The 21306-nt window shown below is 36.6% G+C and overlaps 1 protein-coding gene across 1 annotated transcript in view; it reads right to left on the reverse strand.

Annotated features, from left to right (window-relative positions):
- LOC129235499 (uncharacterized) overlaps positions 1-12202 on the reverse strand; it is a 100155-nt gene extending 87953 nt beyond the window's left edge. Inside the window, exon 1 of the mRNA XM_054869371.1 lies at positions 12149-12202. Within this exon, the coding sequence (XP_054725346.1) occupies positions 12149-12202 (54 nt within the window). The remainder of the gene's footprint in view (positions 1-12148) is intronic.
- Positions 12203-21306: the final 9104 nt, after the last annotated feature.

Raw genomic sequence — 21306 nt, forward strand, 5'->3', positions numbered from 1 at the left:
TATGTAGGTAAGTGTATCTTATTTGGGTTTCTGAATAGCAGTAAACTAAGAATTTATAAATATTGAAGAAGTTCATTCTGAGCCAAAATAGCGAAATTGTACAATACTTATTTGAAAAGTAAAGTTTACGTAGATTGAAAAGTTGAATTTAGCTTGCGTGTAGGATTACAAAAGTGTTGTTTATGTGTATGTACACCGGCACACATATATGGCTATAAATTCGCATGCACAGACTTTGCGAGCATTTTCATTTTGCAGGCATCCATCTCATCCACCAGATGCAAACGTTTAGATACTGTCGATGCAGTAATTAAAGGGCAATTTTTCTGCTGTAAAAGAGGCGACCATCCTTTACAATCTCCGATCGAATAAATTACAATCATCGAGAAGCAACGATGAGGGATGTTCAGGAGCAATATCATGGTATGGCGTCTGTAAATTTTAACGGTATTTTTGCGCGTATTACGAGCACATTTTCTTTAAATGAATGTAAGACTTGATATACATATTTCATATATTTTTAACATACTCTTTACGGTAGCAAAAAAGTCCTCCTCCTTCTACTCATTGTATCAAATTATATTATAAAGGGTGGATAAATTTCAAGGGCCGATGTTGAATGTGAACCACACATAAAAGTCAAGTTTTTTCTGGATTTCATTTGACATTTTTCAATTTCAGACTAACTCAATTTGAACCATGGTAAGATACACAATCGAGCAATGGTCAGAATGGTGGCAGGAAACGGCAACCGTGAATGGCCAATTTTCGAAGAAACTCATCTTCAGTGATGAGGCACATTTTCACCTTAGTCGATTCGACAATAAGCAGAATTGCCGCATTTGGGCGAATGATAGTTCAAGCGTGATTGCCGAAAAACCAATGCACCCACAAAGAGTGAATGTTTGGTGCGGTTTATGGGCCGGCGGCATCATTGGGCCGTATTTTTTCCAAAATGAGACCTTTCAGGCAGTTACTGTGAATAGTGTTCGCTATCGTAAGATGATAACTAACTTAAAGATATGGATGTGGACGATATGTGGTTTCAACAGGACGGTGCCACTTGTCACACAGCTAACGAAACAATGGCTCTTTTGCGCGAAAAATTTTATGGCCGAATAATCTCACGTCGCGGCGATGTCAATTGGCCGCCAAGATCATGTGATTTGACACCGTTGGATTTCTTTCTCTGGGATTATTTGAAAGAAAGAGTGTACGTCGATAGCCAGCAACAATTCAAGAGCAAAAGGATGAGATAATTCGGCACATTAACTGCATAGAACCTCAATTATGCCCCAGCGTCATCGAAAATTTGGACCATCGGATGGAGGTGTGCCGCCGAGGCTGCGACAGTCATTTGGCCAATATTTTTTTCTATGCGTAATTGAGCTATACCAGTATTATCATAATAAAAAGAAATGATAATAATTTTTTAAAAAAATTCTATTTTATTCAAAATCAACACCGGCCCTTAAAACTTAACCACTCTTTATAAAAAAATTATATAAAAAATAACATTTGTAGAGCATTTTCGAAAACTAAATTCGCTTAAAAAACTTTTTCAGTTATAAGCAATTTTTATATACTTGAAATATTTATTAATATAGCAAGGCGTGGCGCAAAACTACTCACCCTATCGGAAGATTTATAATTGTTGCACATGGCGTATGTCAATCATATTTGACAATTGTGAGCTAGGCAGCTGACAGCAAAGGTCAAAATAAAGATTTCCATAACTCAAAAGCTTTGTTTTTTTATTATTTAGTAAAAAGTTATTAAAAATCCAATCGGAGGATTAACTTTGTATATAATGTATTGGACCTGAATAACTCTTTATCGTTGCTACTCGATGAGTTACAACCGCCATAAATTTACTATAAACCCTCATAACGCGAAAAATTGTGCATATATAGGGTTGTTCAATAGGTGCGCTTCAACTTTTTTCCGATAGGGAGGGCGAACGACGCAATATTTTTTATTTTTCACTTGTCATTTGTAAACTTCATTAGTATGCATTTCATCATGGAACGCTACACACTTGAGCAACGATTGCAAATCGTGCAAATTTTTTATGAAAATAATCGCTCTGTTGCTGCTACTTTAAGAGCATTACGGCCATTTTACGGTCCATTTAACAAGCCGTCCCGTTTTGGGGTTATGTGAAGTCATTGGTCTACAGTAACAAGCCGGCGACGATTTGTGAGCTCAGAGCCAATATTGAACGCGAAATTGCTGGAATTTCGGCCGATTTATGCAAAAGAGTGGTCGAAAATTGGGTTCAACGATTGGACTTCGTAAAACGTGCACGCGGTGGTCATGCAAAAGAAATCGAGTTTCATACTTAAATGTATATGTTCAAACTCGATAATAAAAAAAAATCAGTTAAAAAAGTCAAACCATTTGTGTTTTATTCAAAAAAGTTCATAAGTTGAAGCGCTCTTACTGAAAAACCCTATATAAAAACATACCAGCGGACCACGCTTTGCTGCGGCTTAAGCTGGTTTAATATTAATGGAAAAGTAAATAAAAGTCGATATGATAAGTCCAAAATAAAAATGTGAAACAATTAACAATTTTTTAAATTTCAAAATCCTGTCTTGCCGAACGGAAAATATCGAAATCGCATCCTGCCGAAATGAAAATGGTCGACGAAAAATGTAAAATGTTGAAAAAACTTCGAACTTAGTACAATGAAAACTCTTTAAAACTTCTTCGTATGGACACCATCGACAATTTGTTTCGATGTTATAGCAAGCCGTGTCTCCTAATTTTGCTATAAATTCACGATGTTACAGAAATTAGATCGGAAGGTAATTTTTCTTCTTTTTGAACTCGAAGGTAAGTTTCCGATGCCCATCTGGAATAATCCTCTTGAAAATACAATATGTCAGTTGTTAGATAAGTTTGAAGCTGAACTCTCTTATCTCTTATATTAAACCCATTTTTTTACTGTGTTTGCTTCAGGCCCACCTTACTGTGGGCAAAAAGTAAGGCGAATTTATTTGTCAAACTTCGCGGGATTAAAATTTCGCTCTAATTATTTTTTCATGAGTTGGCAGCACTGTTAATAACATCTGGGCCAACTTTCATGTGAATGTCATTATCAGTAATATATTTACGTTTGTGCGACCAAGAGTGCATTTTTCGATTTTTACAATGTCTGATTTGATTGAGCAGAGAAGTGTCATCAAATTTGGTTTGCGGAATGAAATTTCGGCTGCGGAAACGTTTAGCATGTTGCAGAAGGCATTCGGTGATTCGACCATGTCGCAGAAAAATGTTTATAAGTGGTACAAAGACTTCAAAGAGGGTCGATAACGTGTTGATGACTTGGAGCGCTCCGGACGACCATCGAGGTCAACAGATGACCAACACGTCAATAAAGTGAAGGAGTTAGTGCTCAAAAATCGTCAGTTTACTGTTAAAGGCCTTACTGATATGATCGGAATATCAGAAGGGTCTGTGAAAACCATTTTGAAAGACCATTTGGGCCTACGAAAAGTCAAATCTCGTTTGGTACCGAAAACTCTCAATTTCTTGGAAAAAAGTCGTCGCGTTGTTGTGTGTGAAACAATGCTTTCAGACCATCAGGACTAGCTCAAATGCATCATTACGGGAGATGAGACTTGAATTTATGCTTACAACTCTGAAATAACCGACCAATCAAGCGAATATCGTGCTAAAGGCGAGGCCAGACCGAAAAGATCCCGTCAAAGTCGTTCAAAAATAAAGGTCTTGATGACAGTTTTTTTCGATTTTCGTGGTGTGGTGCATTATGAATTCCTTCCACCTGGCCAAACTGTTAATAAGGAATATTATTTGAGCGTTATGCGTCGTTTACGTGAAGCGATTCGTCTAAAAAGACCAGAATTATGAGCCAACAACTCTTGGTTTTTGCATCACGATAATCCACCGTCTAACACTGCACTGGTTCTTCGTGACCGTTTCTCCAAAAATTCCACGCAACCACCGTATTCACCTGATTTGGCTCCGTGTGACTTCTGGCTATTCCCAAAACTCAAGAGACCACTCCGGGGAACGCGTTTCGAGTCAATTGAGGAGATAAAAGTTGAATCGAAGAAGATACTGATGGCTATACCGGAAATGGGCTATTTGGCATGTTTCGGGGATTAGAAAAATCGTTGGCATAAGTGTATTTCATCGAGAGGGGATTATTTTGAAGGGGATGAAATTGATTTACAAGAATAAAAAAAGATTTTTCATTTTACGACCAAATCCACCTTACTTTTTGCCCACAATATATTGTATATCATAGACTAGATTACATAATAAACAGTAACTTATAATTCGACTAATAGTACGATGAACAAAAAATGAGCTCAATATTTGTTGTTTTTGAGGTTTTATTGTACTTCGCAAACTTTCTGAAGATTTGTCGAAGAGTTGATTGAATAGTTAATTGAATGCAGATAAAAATCAGTGTGAAAGTGCATGGCTTCGAGTGTATTTTGTTGGGAGCATAGAAACAAATCGGCCGCCACGGCGGCCGCCGTAGCCGAATGGGTGCGTGACCACCATTCGGAATTCACAAAGAGAACGTAGGTTCGAATCTCGGTGAAACACCAAAATGAAGAAAAAGTGTTTTCTAATAGCGGCCGCCCCTCGTCAGGCAGTGGCAAACCTCCGAGTGTATTTTTGCCATGAAAAGCTCGTCATAAAAAATATCTGCCATTCGGAGTCGGCTTGAAACTGTAGGTCCCTCGATGGAACAACTTCAAGACGCACGCCACAAATAGGAGGAGGAGCTCGGCCAAATACCCAAAAAAAAGGGTGTACGCGACAATTACATATATTATATATATGTATATATATATATATGGGACGTTCCACGTCAACCGGTACACTAGCCGGTCCAAAATTCTATGGGACCGATTTTGAAGTCCAAGGTCTCAAAATGATCGTCTGAATGTCCACTATTGAAAGCCGTCTGGCCCATTGAGAAATTCAATATGGCGTCCAAATTATGGCGTCTAAGCTGACTAAAAATTAGAGTTTATTTAAAATCTTGTGTGCTCCTAAGAAAACCAGGAGCAATGAAAAAAAAGTAATACTGATTCTTTCTGTTCTTAGGGTCGCAGATTACGATTTCGGAAGCAGATTTCCAAAATTCAAAATGGCGGATCCCATATGGCGACCGAAAATATTAATTTATTTCGATTTGTTTAAAATGTATTTCTAAGGGGTTTTGGGGTCGCTGATTACGAATCTGAAGTCAGATTTTTTAAATTCAAAATGGCGGATCCAATATGGCGGTCAAAAATAAACAAATTATTTCGATTTTTTTGAAACCTGTTTTAAAAGGGTTTTTGGGGTCGCTGATTGCGATTCTGGAGTCACATTTCAAGAATTCAAAATAGCGGATCCAATATGGTGGCCAAAAATAAATAACGTTATAAAATAAAAAAAAAAATTAAAAAAGAAAAATAAAATAAAATAAAATAAAATAAAATAAAATTGGTGGTCCCAAAATTTGTTTTTATTTCATTGCTGTAATTGTACGTGTATGTTGCAGCGATAACGTGCTATTTGGGTCTTTTGTAGCTGTGTTCTTGACAAACATTTATTCCATTTACTCTCACAGTGTGTTTCAAGGTGCTTCAATTTCACTTTATGTGATTTTATTTTGTTTTTTCAATCTAAAGAAGGAAGGTCGTTTTCTTCTTATTGACTTAGCAGATAAAATTGGTGGTCCCAAAATTTGTTTTTATTTCATTTTTTATTTTATTTTATTTTATTTTATAAATTTTTTTTTTTTATTTCCTAACGTTATTTATTTTTGGCCGCCATATTGGATCCGCTATTTTGAATTCTTGAAATGTGACTCCAGAATCGCAATCAGCGACCCCAAAAACCCTTTTAAAACCGGTTTCAAAAAAATCGAAATAGTTTTTTTTATTTTTGACCGCCATATTGGATCCGCCATTTTGAATTTAAAAAATCTGACTTCAGATTCGTAATCAGCGACCCCAAAACCCCTTAGAAATACATTTTAAATAAATCGAAATAAATTAATATTTTCGGCCGCCATATTGGATCCGCCATTTTGAATTTTGGAAATCTGCTTCCGAAATCGTAGACTGCGACCCTAAGAACATAAAGATTCAGTATTACTTTTTTTTCATTGCTCCTGGTTTTCTTAGGAGCACACAAGATTTTAAATAAACTCTAATTTTTAGTCAGCTTAGACGCCATAATTTGGACGCCATATTGAATTTCTCAATGGGCCAGACGGCTTTCAATAGTGGACATTCAGACGATCATTTTGAGACCTTGGACTTCAAAATCGGTCCCATAGAATTTTGGACCGGCTAGTGTACCGGTTGACGTGGAACGTCCCATATATATATATATTTAAAAGGAGTGGTTTTATCTGAGAGCAATAATGGCAATGTGGTCTAGAAGTCGGCCTCTAAAAGAATCCAGTTTTTATCCGATTTGGATGATGAAATATTTGATTTTGATGACGATGATAGTGTCCTAGATTTGTCAATATATGGCGTGCACTTTCTTTTGACGTTGTCTACAATCGGAGAGTAAAATCGGTGTTGCTAAAATGCGGCTAACGGTGTATTTCCAGATGTTAGAAATACACAAACCACAACCCATCAAACATTTTGTGGGGTGACTCACACCCCAGCGTGTCTACCGAAGTTAAGTTATACAATTAGCTCCCATAACTGAAGCAATTTTTTTATTTATTTCAGGGTGAATATTAAAAACTATAATAAACAATATTCTCATTCATTAAAGTCTGTATTTAATTTTAAAAATGTGTTGGCAAGAAATTTTTTACTTTAGGCGTTCGCCGTTTACCAAAACATGAGGATATCAGTACTCAGTCATTTTCAGACATATTTTGGCATTTGAGTAAAACCTTAAGTGCTATAAGTAGATATGTAGACATACTTGCACAGGTACACAAACATATATACATGAAACCTCTTTTAAAATAAAAGTAAATGAAGCGTACAAACATATTCTTATACATACTCATATATGTAGCACTCGAAGCACACGCATCTTGAACATGGATTCTTAATTAGCTGTGATGTACTTCATTTTCGACACGTATCTTTGGTACCAGGATTAACAATTCATTGCGAGCAAAATTTAGAGAGTAACTTTTTCTCTTGTTAGGGTTTCTACGGCACACTTGCGCCTTACCGAAATATTTATGCACAATATGCACTTGTATGTACATTAGGGTGGAGTGTATTTATTCTGTTTGTTTTAATTCATTTTGGGAAGTTGCATTTTTGCAGAAAGTTGGCTTTGTATCCCATAAATAACTGTGCAAAATATTATTTGCCTCAAGTTCAACCGTTTAATTTTCACTTCGCAAAATTATTTATTTACATACACTTGTATTCGATTTTCATGTACACGTCACATTTTTTTTTTTGACGTGATAACGTCTTATAATTCGATTTAACAGGCTGCACGCACGAAAAAATGTGTCGTTACCTTGCTCATATGTAGTTACCTTGCCCATTAGTGTTACCTTGCTCTTTAGTGTTACCTTGCTCTTTAGTGTAACCTTGCTCATATTAGTGTTACCTTGCTCATATTAGTGTTACCTTGCTCATTGCATTGAATGAACTGCAAGCGAAAGCGCGGAAGGAACGACAAAGCAAACAAAGCAAACGAACGGCAACGTTCGACATCTTGCTCTCCCCTACTTAAGTGAGCGTATATATGTATGTATATGCGCATATGTACATATTTAAATTCACGTATTTGTATTTGCATATGCCTTCTTATTGATTATTATTAATTTGATTTACTTGAAGAATTTAAAATAAAACCAAGTTTGTTAATAATACCTGTTGTTTTAATGTTATTATTATTATTTTTTTATTATATATGAAGGAAAAAATGTATGGTAATATTTACCATATACCTTATAACATATGTTGTCTATACTAATATTATAAAGAGGAAAACTTTTTTTTTTGGAAAAAAAAAATTCAAGAAAATCTGAGAATTGATAAATTTTTTTTTTTTAATTTTACATAATAAAAACATTTCCACGAGTCTGCCTGCAGAAATTCAGCGCGATTGGATCACGGAAAAAGGGTTAAGAATTGATCCAAAGTTTTTCACACAGGCGGACTACGAGCTCTATATTTTATACATAAAAAAAAATTCTGACACGTACATGAAGATCGCCGATACACGTGTATTTTTATTTTTTCTCCCCTTTCCGAAGAAGTATATTTAGTTCATAGTTTTTATAAGTTAATATTTTTTTTTAAATTGTTATTTTATTTCAGTATTGCAGTTATGAAAAGAAAAAACTTGGGCATTTTTGATATATAAAGTTTATTGATAGCTGTGACAAATTTGCTTTACTTTCCCAAATTTGATTAAGCTGAGGGCCCCTCAAAATGTTTTCGTAAGAAGACAGTATTTTGTGATTTTTACTCTGATAAACAAACTTTTCATTGACTAACTTTTCACTAAAAAATTTCTATATACATATAAGCATTTTATGTGTCATTCGCACCCCCTTAATGTACAAATGTGCATAAATGTGGAAGTTTTATATTTGCATGTCATCAGTGCGTCTCATAATGTGCGCTAATTAATCCAGCAAGGATCGGATTTTTCCATTTTTCCACCTCATCAACTCCCTACCAAACTCGCATTCGCTTCATAGTCGCACTTTTTGGGCTAATTATATTTATTGCCGCAGTTTCAGGTTGGTACAAGCGCCGGGACAATGCGTTGTTTGTAAGATGAGTCCGCGTTTCTTGGCGCTACCAGCCATCGAGTAAGGCTAGGAGTATAAACATGTGTGTATGTACCGTGTGCTGCACGTGATGCCTGCTTATGAAGCACAAGCACGCCACGAGCAACGTCTGAAGTGTTAAAGGATATATAAGGATATGGAATTAATTTTTAAGTATAAGCATGCCAAGCAGATATTTGCCGTCAAAGTCTCCTACTCCATCTGCGGATATACATATGTATGTTGGAGGTGTGCACTGAAATATGTTTACGTGATATGTTGCAGCATATGAAATTCGAAACAAAATTAAATAAATTTTATGCCACCAACCGCTGCTTCCTTGAAGTCTTGTAAGTAATAAAATAAAATATTAGTTGTACCTCATCCTTTTCAAAATTAGGAGTTGATAACGGAAGAAACACAGAACTAATTCTGTTCAACATATTTCCCTCGACCACCTTCCTCAATGCACAAGTCTTGCCACTTTGTAAAAATTTGATTCATTGTCAAATTAATGCAATGAATTTTATGAGGCACATCCTTCGCTTAATTCTTTCGTTTTCTCAACTAGAAAGAGTAAACAAAAGGCGGTGAATGGCGGACAGTTCATAAAGCAAAAACAAACAATAAAGTTTGTTTTATTTGTGTGATCTTATTAGCCACAACTACTCGCGTTGTAGGAAACTTGCCTCATTAAAGTGAAACTTTAGTTTCTATACACTTTGTTGTGAGTTTTCCATACTCGTGCATGTTTGCAGGTTGTATGTGGATTGTGCAAGTATTCATGATTAAAAATGCCAACATAAGGATAAACTTTATACAAAACAAAGTTAAGTGATTATGCTCCTTAGAAAATTACAGTGGCATAGCTGGTGAATGGATCATAAATTTTCCTACGAATGTCTGCTTTAAAAAGGAAAATATGAAATGTGGAGATGAATTATAAATAGCGATTGGGTGTATTACATCTACTATAGTAGTAGAGTTGTGATTTTGCTCTTAGTTAGTAATTAAGCTATATTTAGACCCGCGCACTCGTGCCCATGGGTATTATAATTTTGTTCACATAACGGTGGTATGAAACAGTTTAAAGAATCGTGATAGATATAGAAGAATGCATGCTTAAATGCTCAGAATGATGAGATGTGTCGATTTGGTCATGTGTGTCCATCCGCTAGAGCACACTATAACTCGAGCGAAAAGTAAAATATTTCAATATTTCTTTGTGCAAGTTAATTTGGTATCAAAAATGGACGAAATAAAACTCGACATAGATCGGACATAAATATAATTTCGGAGGAAACGACAAGCACAAATTAAATTTTCGTTAAATGTACTCTGGTATATAAAATTCGATACAGAGCGAATTTATTTATATAATTGATTTGGTGCAGCCAATATTTGTTATACATTTTTCTCTACATTGCATTTGCGTTGTGCATATCCGTAGAAATTATAGCAGGTATTTTGTTTACAGACTGGGTAAGTTGACGAAAATTGTCTAAATAGTCAACGAAGAATACAATTAGGGATACCAGATCGGTATCTTTTATAAGGTTATTATCGGTCATGTGGTTATGAAAACGTTGGAAAAAACAAACAACACTGGAAATGTGAAATAAAAAAAAGGTTACGAACGGCAATTTTGAGGATTTTACTGAGCTTAGGAGTGTTTAATTTTATTAAAATGGATCATTAAAAAGTGTAACACTTACATACATATTTACTCAACTTATTATAGTACTTTAACCCTCCGATGTTCGGTGCCTTATGATGCGGTAAGTGCATCATAAGGGTCTGCCCAGACCCATACAAATAATGTAAGAAATACGGTTTTAAAAATAGTTTTATTTATTTATTTGAACGGATTAGTATTAATTACGAAGAGCAATTGGGTTTACAACTATATAGTTGCATGGAATGTTCATTAAGACATATGGGACGATTACATTTGTTGCAGTTTTCGAAGAAGAAGCAGCACAATGGTAGCACGATGACCGTGTTGAAGCAACTTGAGCATGTGATTGTTGCTGTGCTGCATCTGATGTCGATGGACAAGATTCCGGTACCTAAAAGTAGCGAAGTAATTTATTTTAAATTAGTAAATATGAATACATGCATACACATATCTTTATACGCGGAGATATATGTAGGTGTGTATATAATTCATACTCACCTTGATATTGAAAAGATTCCTTGCTTGTCTTATATGAGCAAACCTCCATACTAATGGGTTAGTCGCCCGTTTCGTCATATGTGAGATAACTAGCTGCCGTGCCAATTCAATGATAAATGAGCGCCTCTTATCACTCTGCTTTGCCGGAATCAGCTCGTCATAGATGATGAATGAGGCCAAACCGGCAATATCAAGCATATTACAAAACATTGCCAGTGGCCAACGGTTTGTCGAGCGTTTGCACGAATAGCCAGTCAACATTTGATCCATTCTATCTACCCCCGCTTTAAATTTATTGTAGTCCAAAATTTGATCTGGCTTGAATCCTTTCAATGGATCGGTGCTTTGACGGTAATGGGCAGTGGATAACATAATTACTGGCTTTTTCGGCTTTGCCATATACGAGCACAGAGCGATATTATTATTGTGATAACAAAATAAAGTGCTTTTAACATCACGCTTCGGGTTAAGCAATTCATGCGGAATGAAGGTCTTATTTTTTCTTACGGTACCGACGAAAGCCACTCTACGATCCATCAGTATTTCTGCCAAGTTGTATGTTGAAAAAAAATTGTCAGCATAAACAGTCCTACCGCTGTCTATATAATTTTCCATCAATTTCATGACGACCCGTTCACCTTGATTCGTTTCTCGCCGGCCACCTGGTGGTTTTTCGGTATAAATTATACCTTTCAAAGGGTAGTTTGAAACAGAGTCACAAATCCACCACACTTTCATGCCATATTTTGCCGGCTTACTCGGAATATATTGGGTGAATCGAGTGCGCCCACGATATGGAAATAACTGTTCATCGACGGTTACATGACAATCCGGAGTGTATGCTTTCTCTAAATTGGCCATCAGCATGAGCCATACATCGTCCAGGGCAGCAGATTTGCTTTGCTTCAACCTCTCAGCACGAGTACCACTGTTATCGAAACGGATGAAAGTAGTTAAGCTCTTGAACCGATTCGACCTGTATATAAGGCCCTGGGTAATAGATGTGCTGAATGATTCCATTGTGGTTGAAGCCTGAAGGGCGATAGCTTCTCTATACAAATCCTCAATATCATCATGGTTTTCATCCAGAACAGCCTCTAACTCGATTTCCTGTTCTATATCTGATGCTTCTACGTCGCCACTTGTTTCAAATGGATCGGATCCTGTCCCATAATTTCTTCAATTTGTGCCTGAAGTCGCTGACGTTCTTCCGGACTCACATTTGCTGCACTTAGTTTACGAAGCAAAGGCGTCATCACATCAACTTCATCCATATTTACTTGTTCCATTTTATTTAAAAAAACACTTCCCACTAATTAAAAAACACGTGTTCACTTTAATTTTCAAATCTTAACTAAAAAATTATACCTGCCGCTGCCTCCGCTAACAGTTTAGTTGTTTACACCTAACGGTTAACCAATTTACATGAGAAGCTTATATGGGTCTGCACAGACCCATGTGAGCTTAATTAACGAAATTAGTTTAAAATTATTATTTTTACAACAAATATAGCAAAAATCTTAATTTTGCTACTTCATTGTGTTTAGCACACTACATTTTAGGAAGTCATGGACTAAGAAGCCTCAGATATTAAAAATAAAAGATCTACATACATTTAAAGATCGAATGGGTCTGGCCAGACCCATATGAACATTGGAGGGTTAAGTCAAAATATTAAAATAGAGAAATGTTTGTCTATTTATTTTGTTGAATATTTTTTATTTTTTTTTTTATAAAAGTATAGTCAACACTGCCAAAAAAAAGCATGGGAGTCAAGGCACAATGTCTTCATTTTGCAAGTTCTGTCAATTTTACCAATACAATATTTTATTTCAATGTTCCTGAAAATAACGTCAAGTCCTACCGCCCCATTAGTTTGCTCGTAACATTCTCGAAGATATTCGAAAGATGCGTCATCTGAAATATATAGTATCAACGCAGGTGTGCCTCAGGGTAGGGTTTTAGGCCAAGTCTTGTATACGATATTTACTTACGACATGCCGACAACAGAAAATGTAGAAGTGGCGACTTTTGCTGATGATACAGCCTTCATCGCATCTAGTGAGTCCCCTGCAGAGGCCTCCTCCCTGCTACAAAATCACTTACACACTTTGGAAACTTGGCTCAATAAATGGAAAATTAATATTAATCATGAAAAGTCTATTCATGTTACATTTACACTAAGAAGAGAACAATGTCCTCCAGTGTATTTAAATGGTCATCAAATTCCTACTAGCGACACAGTCAAGTACTTGGGAATGCATCTTGATCGACGCCTCACATGGAAAAATCATATTAAAGCTAAGCATCAACAGCTTAAAAATAAAACCAAAAGAATGTACTGGCTACTTGGTGGCAAATCTCAACTTAGTCTAGAAAACAAGGTTAGATTGTATAAAGCTATATTGAAGTCTATATGGACCTACGGTATACAGCTTTGGGGAACTGCTAGTAAGTCCAATGTGGAGATTTTGCAACGCTACCAGTCAAAGACCTTACGAACACTTGTTAATGCACCTTGGTTTATCACAAACGAAGCCATACACATGGATCTAGGTATTCAATTTGTTAAGAGAGAAATCTCAGTATATTCTAAGAGATACATTGAACGATTGTCAAATCATGTAAACACAAATGCTATTTGCTTGTTGGACACAACCAGTGCAATTAAATAAAAAAAAAATAAAAAAAAAATAAAAAAAAAATAAAAAAAGAGCTAAATATGAAACTGTTGAAATGCTCCACTAAATTTTAAAATTCTAATATAAGTTATACATGAAGTAAGTTATACAATTTTCGAGTAAAAAGCAAATCTAATAACATAAAATATGCATAAGAATTGTAAAAAGAAAAAATTCTATAGTTTTCTATGTAGTTTTGCACCAGTGTAAATACTATGCTGTCATTAGGTAATAAGATCTCTTTTGCTGAATATCTGTATTCTAAGATAGATTGCAAATAAAGTATTTCCATTAAAAAAAAAAAAAATGTTCCATTTACTCCGAATGAAATATTCACAAAGTAATTACTTTTTGAATAATTGATGAAGAAAGTTAGAAAATTGAGGGGTTTTCTGCACATTATGATGATAAGCTTATATTAAAAATCGTTTTGGTTCATTTAACTTTAACAGTTAAGTAAGAGGGATAATATTGAAATGTGCAGATAAAAATCCATTGTTAGTAACGGAGAACAATATGTTAGTTATATTGTGGTTCAGCTTTCTTCTATGGAAGTTATATAGTGGTTCAGCTTTCTTCTATGGAGCAGTGATGAGTTCTTTATTACACAATGGTTATATTGTGGTTCAGCTTTCCTCTATGGAAGTTATATAGTGGTTCAGCTTTCTTCTATGGAGCAGTGATGAGTTCTTTATTACGCCATTGTCTTGGCAAAACTGATTATAAGTAAGTAGAGTATAAAAGACTAAAGCTAAGTACATAAGCACAAAACATGGATCTAAACTTAAATACATAATAAATATATAAAGATTATGCCATGGGTTTGTGTGTGGTCAGTAAGACCGACTCAGCACATTTCGGTCAGAACTCCAACGCTTGCGACATAACGGAAACGACTGGCCGTTGCTTTGACCCACATTACTTTGTTTATGTTGCATATGTGGTCGGGTTCAACGACATTGTTTGCGCGCGGGTCGCTCGGTGACTTCATTGCGAGGGAAGTTCGATGACTTGGCTGTTAACTAGCCCCCCTTTAAGATTGTTGCCGTCCTCGGTGACACTTAACTCCTTTACCAGTTCTTGCAATTTGATGGAAGATCTTCTCCGGTACCAACATTGATAGATGATGCCAATACAGCCAAAGGCAAGGCTGAGTGTTATACCAACCATGAACCAGACTCTGGGAGTCCCTCCGGAAAACATATCGTCTCTTAACTTCTGAATTATATGCAGATTGTGCTCATTCATCCCTTGTAACATTGGTAGGCTGAGCACTTGGTCGTGTCCTGTAATATTCAGCAATGGTGACTCCACGATGCCTGGACTCTTGTTTACAACACCATTGTAGTTAATGTATGTGGTCTCGTTTATAGTCGCAATACGTTCAAATGTGATGAGATGCGTGCCTTCAATTGTCATCACTGGGCCGTCATCTACTCTTACGCTTGCTGATAGTTCGTTGACAACGATTATTCCTTCGTCTAATAGGGTAATCGGTTCCAAGTGGCTTGGCTGTGTGTGGCATAACGCTGAGCCTCCGGAATGTAATCCGCTGGCGCATGTGTCGTAAGCAGATTTCTTGCAGAACGTCGCAAAGTTGGTTGTAGCGCATTCTGTCACAGCTAGAACTCCATCGTCGCATTCAGCTACTATGTCATCATGTATTTGCAGAATGGTGTTATTGTGGGCAACAGGATATATCATAACCTTCTTACAAATAGTCTTAACATTAGGATATTCAATTATTATGTGGATTACTCTATTTGATTGAAATATTTTTATATTTGATACTGCCATTAAACTAACTATTGCGACCCCTGCGAGCTGTTCGGTAAAAATTGATTTTAAATCTTCGTGGTCGAGAATTGCGGGGTTTATGATGTTAGATTTGGCGAGCGTTATAGGGAGCATAAGGTTTTGGATTTCAGTGGTTAACATTCTATTTCGTGCAAGTAAAGTTTCATACAAATGAGGAGAGTCTACGAACTCGCCTTTTTTTTCTTTAATTAATTTATTTACTGCATCAGTTAAAAGGTTAATTTGTTTCTGTGCTTCAGTGATTACTATTACTTGTCTGTTGTTTGATTCTATGAGCTCGGCTTCGGTAAGTTTAATCTTTTCTAAGTCTGATGCATCAGGCGTACCTGCAACGATTTTTAAAGCTGTTCCTAGAAAGTCTAAACTTCTGGCCATTCTATGGTGTACCGTTAAGCTAGATAAAATATTCTGAATATGGTCGATATCTACATCTAACAATTTTCGCATGTGTGACTGAGGGAAAAGTTTTGATAATTTAATTGTATCATCTATAATGCTCACGAAATTAGATAAATTTGTAGAATGTCTCACGTAACTATGTTGTTCCCATACAAAAACGTTTCCGTCCAATATCGGAATGTAGCTTGCGTGCGTGAGTTGTGGATAAGAGTATGAGGGTCACTCCGATGAACTTGTATGAAATCTTATGCGTTATGACCTATGTTTACCTCACATTGTCCTTATGGACCACCCTCCCCTTAACAAGTATAGACGTTCCCAGGTCTGCTTGTACGGCGCCCTCTGTGCACAAGGGAGATAGTTTGTTACCTAATCTTTTGTTATTTTTGAGGTAAACTTTTTCTCCTACATCAAACATCCTGTTCTGTCTGTTCGGGTTGCATCTAGCTAATTGATCTTGCTGAGCTTTTATTAGTCGATCTTTGTCAATGACCAGCCGTTTATTCTTATTTCCGTTGGAATCTATTCCTTTCTTATCAACAACCCAGACTGGGACTTCGTTGTGCGACTTCGTTGTTTACAAAATCTGACACGCCTACTGGGTATGGATAGGGCTTTGAATATACCTCCTTATTGTCTACAGTCCGGATCCTGGCGACGACTGAAGTATTGTAAGGCAGTGCCTCGTTAGAGGTCGCGAATGCACTAATTCTCTTCAGTATCATTTTCTTGAATTCGCCTTTTACGGAATTTGGGACTACGATATCATCGACACGTGTAAAGTTCACGTTATCGCACGGATGGTGATTGAGTATTTCCGAAGTATTACCGTAGTTTATGCTGTTTTCCATCAGGTCAATAGTTACCCCCGCCTGCGTGAGCAGATCGAAGCCTATTATAGCATCAAAGGTGTCAAGGGTATCTAATATGAAAAACGTGGCAACTTTCCCAAAAATTACTATTGAACATTTTTTTTGAATTTTACTGGACCCGTGAATGGAGTTCACAGTAAAAGGGGTGTCGACTGGTGTTACGTTTTTTAACTCCTTTACGGGTTTAATGTAACTTTTTGCCGCCCCGGTGTCGATAAGAATCTTTAATGTTTTGCCAGCCAATTGACGCTCAACGAACGGCAATCGGGAACGACCTCTTAAAAAATACAATAAATCGTTGTCCTCGTATTCTTTCTCGTCTTGGGTAGGCGCTCGTTGCGTAATATTGTTAATCTTTTGGCGCCTATAGCCTGACGTGCGTTCTGAAGTGTTATGCCTTTTCCGAGCCCCGTCTTGTGTAGAATAGCCCTGTGGCTTTCCCCAATTGGTCTGTTGTCTTAACTTGGACATCGAAGGATCAACGTCCATGGGTTGAGCCTGATACTTTGATTGTGGCTCTTTGTCATTCGCTAGCGTTTTAGGGTCAGCTTGCTGTGCCCTGCTTTGGCCTTGATTTCCCACAAAATGTGGATTTCTTTCCTTTCCCCTGCCTTGTCTAGCTTGGTTACGATTGCACAATCTAGTATTATAGCCGCTATGGTTTCTTTCTTCAATTACTTTAGCATAAGATGCAGCAAATGCGCTTCTTTCGATACTATTTTCAGCCTCACGGGCCACTGCTAATGCAGATGGCAAATCCTTGGGCTTCGCTGGCATTACTAAAGATTTTAGGGGCCTCCTAAGTCCTGCCATGAAAGCGTGTAGTGCATCGTCTCTAATTTCTGCACAAAGAATGGACGCAGCTTGCTCGTCATGAGTCATTACTATTTTATTTGTGACCAGAGTGAGCTTCTTTTCTACCTCATCGTAATATTCCATTAAGTTTAGGTCACCCTGCCTAACCAGTTCTAGTTGCTGCCTAAGTACGCGCAAGGATGTTTTGTCTGCGAACGAGCAGTCGAGCCTAGCGATAATGGCGTCAAAATTAAGCACTGTATTGTGCGACGTAAGGATGGCACGAGCTGGACCAATTACTTTGTTTTTTAAAATGGCCACAGCCTCGTAATGCGCCTCGCTGCCTACGTATCTTTTGAAAATCTCGTATGCGTCTATAGCCGCCTGTCGCCACGACACGTATTCCTCATGATTTCCATTGAAGTTAGGCACTGATTTTACAATGTCTAACTTCACCTCACATCTCACACTAGGGTCAATTGTTACTCTCTGGTATGTTTCAACTTGTGGGGTTTCTATTCTTAACGCATTAACCTGACCTCTAACTGTTTCAAGTTCCGCTCGGAACTCGTCTTTTAGTCTCCTCTCTTGTTCGAGGAGCGCACTGTTTACCGCACCTTCTACTAACGCTTTTAGTAATGCCGGCTCCATTCCTAATTGACCGTTTCTTCCTCACTGTCGTACTCTATCTTTATATTTCTATAAGCCCAAGTCATGAGCAGCCAATGAAGCGAAAATATCAACTTGTTTCTCTTTTTTTTTTTTTCAACAAAAAAACTGCACTTGCACGTCAATAATTTCGCGACTATACCGTAATGGTCACTTTCGCATTGCCAATTTATTCACAATTTTTTTTATTTAAAATAGTTTTTCGTAAATACTTTTTCTAATTTTTACCGAACAGTCACTTACATGTTCTTGTTTAGGGCCATGGTGTTCCTAGCTTAATAGATATCGTAAGATTATCTAATTCCAGTTAACTCTGTTGGGCGCCAGTTATATTGTGGTTCAGCTTTCTTCTATGGAAGTTATATAGTGGTTCAGCTTTCTTCTATGGAGCAGTGATGAGTTCTTTATTACGCCATTGTCTTGGCAAAACTGATTATAAGTAAGTAGAGTATAAAAGACTAAAGCTAAGTACATAAGCACAAAACATGGATCTAAACTTAAATACATAATAAATATATAAAGATTATGCCATGGGTTTGTGTGTGGTCAGTAAGACCGACTCAGCACATTTCGGTCAGAACTCCAACGCTTGCGACATAACGGAAACGACTGGCCGTTGCTTTGACCCACATTACTTTGTTTATGTTGCATATGTGGTCGGGTTCAACGACATTGTTTGCGCGCGGGTCGCTCGGTGACTTCATTGCGAGGGAAGTTCGATGACTTGGCTGTTAACTTGTTATATAATATAATATCGTATATAATAGTAATGCATAATTAAAATCGACCCTTATATCTGAAATATGGGAAGAGTAGAGAAAAGCAGCCTGCTCATTATCCAAACTTCAGGTTTGGGTATTTAAGTGGAACTGAACCAATTTCAAGTAAAACTTTATATTTCGCCTTTTGATGCATTTTTCAATATAAATAGTTTAGAGAACTGACTATCTCTATGAAAAAGATATCGTACACAACCTAGAAAGTACACCAGTGAGCGTTAAGCAAAATCTTCTGAACTAAAGCAACACATAGCCGTGACGTAATTTTAGTGTGCACAAGAATCTAAAAATTCTAGTTACAACGCTATACAGAATTTTGCAAAGAGTTTCTGGTAATTTAATCTGAAAAACATTTAAGAGATGTACCTAGGAATGTACCAGGACGAAGCTTAAGACGTGTATTGTCGGCCTTCCAAAATGTCTTCACATCTTCGGCTTTTAGAATAGAATAGAATGAAATGATTATAGGCTTGCACTTCGATTTAAAGGCCTTTTGTCCCTCTACTCATCACAATACCACATCCAAACCCAGTTCCCTGAGATAGAGCAGGGTAGAGCTGAATGCATGTGCCTTTCTTCTTGCCATACCACGTACTACTTTTTCTTCTTATCGCTTTTTGGACATTGCATTCGAGATTAAGGTGTATTGTAGTTTCCGAGGATTGATCGGAAACGACAGGGAGTCGGTACCTCATATCCCGAGCCTATGCAAATAAATGCATAATCTGCAGTGACCTGTGAGAATGCCGGCGAGCTTTCTCAGTTTGACCTTGGGGAGGTTTATGAGATGTCTAAATCTGTTTTGATTGCACTTTCGCAATAAATAGATGGCCTGGCGTAGCACTATTGTTTGGTGACTGCTTATATCTCTTCGCTTTAGCTCTTCGCTCTTAAGCTCTTCCTTGACAGTATGTTGCAAGGTAAGGAATGGTGTTAGTTCTATTAATAGCAAGACCACAACCTCTCTAGCCTATGCATCAGCCTCCTCATCTGCTTATGCCCTGGGACCAGTTGGAGCCTGATGCGGTTAAGCAATCCTAATAATTGAGTTTTGCTATGCCCTTAAGGACCAGTGAGTCCTCACATCTTTGGTTTCACAGATTTCTTTGTCGGAGATGTTCCAAGTTTCCAAAATTACCTCTTTGGCTACTATCTTTCTGAAATAAGTTAAAAATTAAAATGTGATTTTGCAGCTCTACTCAGAACCATATCAAAATAAATTAATTTAAAAAATGTCTTATTTTCTGTTAAACTCGGTTTCAGATTTTAGTGATTTTTTAAGGATTCCACAAGATTTGTTTACAGAATTAAGCTCATGGAAAACAATTATTTATCTCTGTATAGCTTACCTTTTATCTTTGCCTGAGTATTACCGGCGGCCTATTTAAACGCAATTAGCCTTTACTTAATTTTTATAAAAATGTATGATATTTTTGGTATGCGATTTACGTTTTAGCCGTTAACTCGCGTTAAAAAAAAACTAAATTTGTTTCCGTTTATTTCGTTTATTTATTAAACTCCGCAACTACTCCGATGAACGGGAGGAACAAGGCTGACTTAAAACTATTTACATTTGTGTTTTTATAGGGTAATTCAACATTGCATTTTCGTAATGGGAACGGAAATGCAATAAATGCGAATTTGACGATATTTGTTTAAATTTATTATTTTCTTAATTCTTCTTTAAGTTTCTTTTTGAAACGGTTGCAATTCTCAGAATTGCGACCGAAAAATAATAAATTAATTTTTTAATATTATTTAGCATTGCATTTGCGGAAGTGCAACATATTATATATAATACATATTTTATTATTTCACTTAAGGTTCATATGTGTACATATTTGCTTACTTGCTAAAAATTCCTGATTATGTTTTAATAAAAAATTGTTTATTCTCTGGAAATTTTATGAATTGCGACATGTGCCAGAAATTGATATTTGGTTACTGCTATTGCCAATTTTATTTAAAAAATCTTCGAATTTATCAGGTACATTGGATTTGAAATCAATGTAACTGTTTGTATATGTAACTTGCGCGTGGCAGAGAGCATCTGCCTGATTGAAGTTGCTTAAGTAGTTTTTGTTAAATACACATTGCTAATTTTTCTTTAAAGTATCGTATTTTCTTCCTCAGAAATGTGCTTTTTATACAGTTTGAGCAATTTTGCGCTTTCATTTTTAATATTGAATATATTTTGTGACTTAAGAAATAGTTGCTAAACGGGAAGAATCGTTGGTTTCTACCTTAAGAGACAGACTATAACCCTAAAACACACAGAGTGCTTCAAGTAGCATTTTCCAGAGCCCTTTTCTCTTTTTTAAACCGCAAATCAGTATCTTCACTCGTTTAAAAATAGATCACTCAA

The sequence above is a fragment of the Anastrepha obliqua genome, chromosome 1 (genome assembly GCF_027943255.1).
Source record: "Anastrepha obliqua isolate idAnaObli1 chromosome 1, idAnaObli1_1.0, whole genome shotgun sequence".
Lineage (NCBI taxonomy): Eukaryota > Metazoa > Arthropoda > Insecta > Diptera > Tephritidae > Anastrepha > Anastrepha obliqua.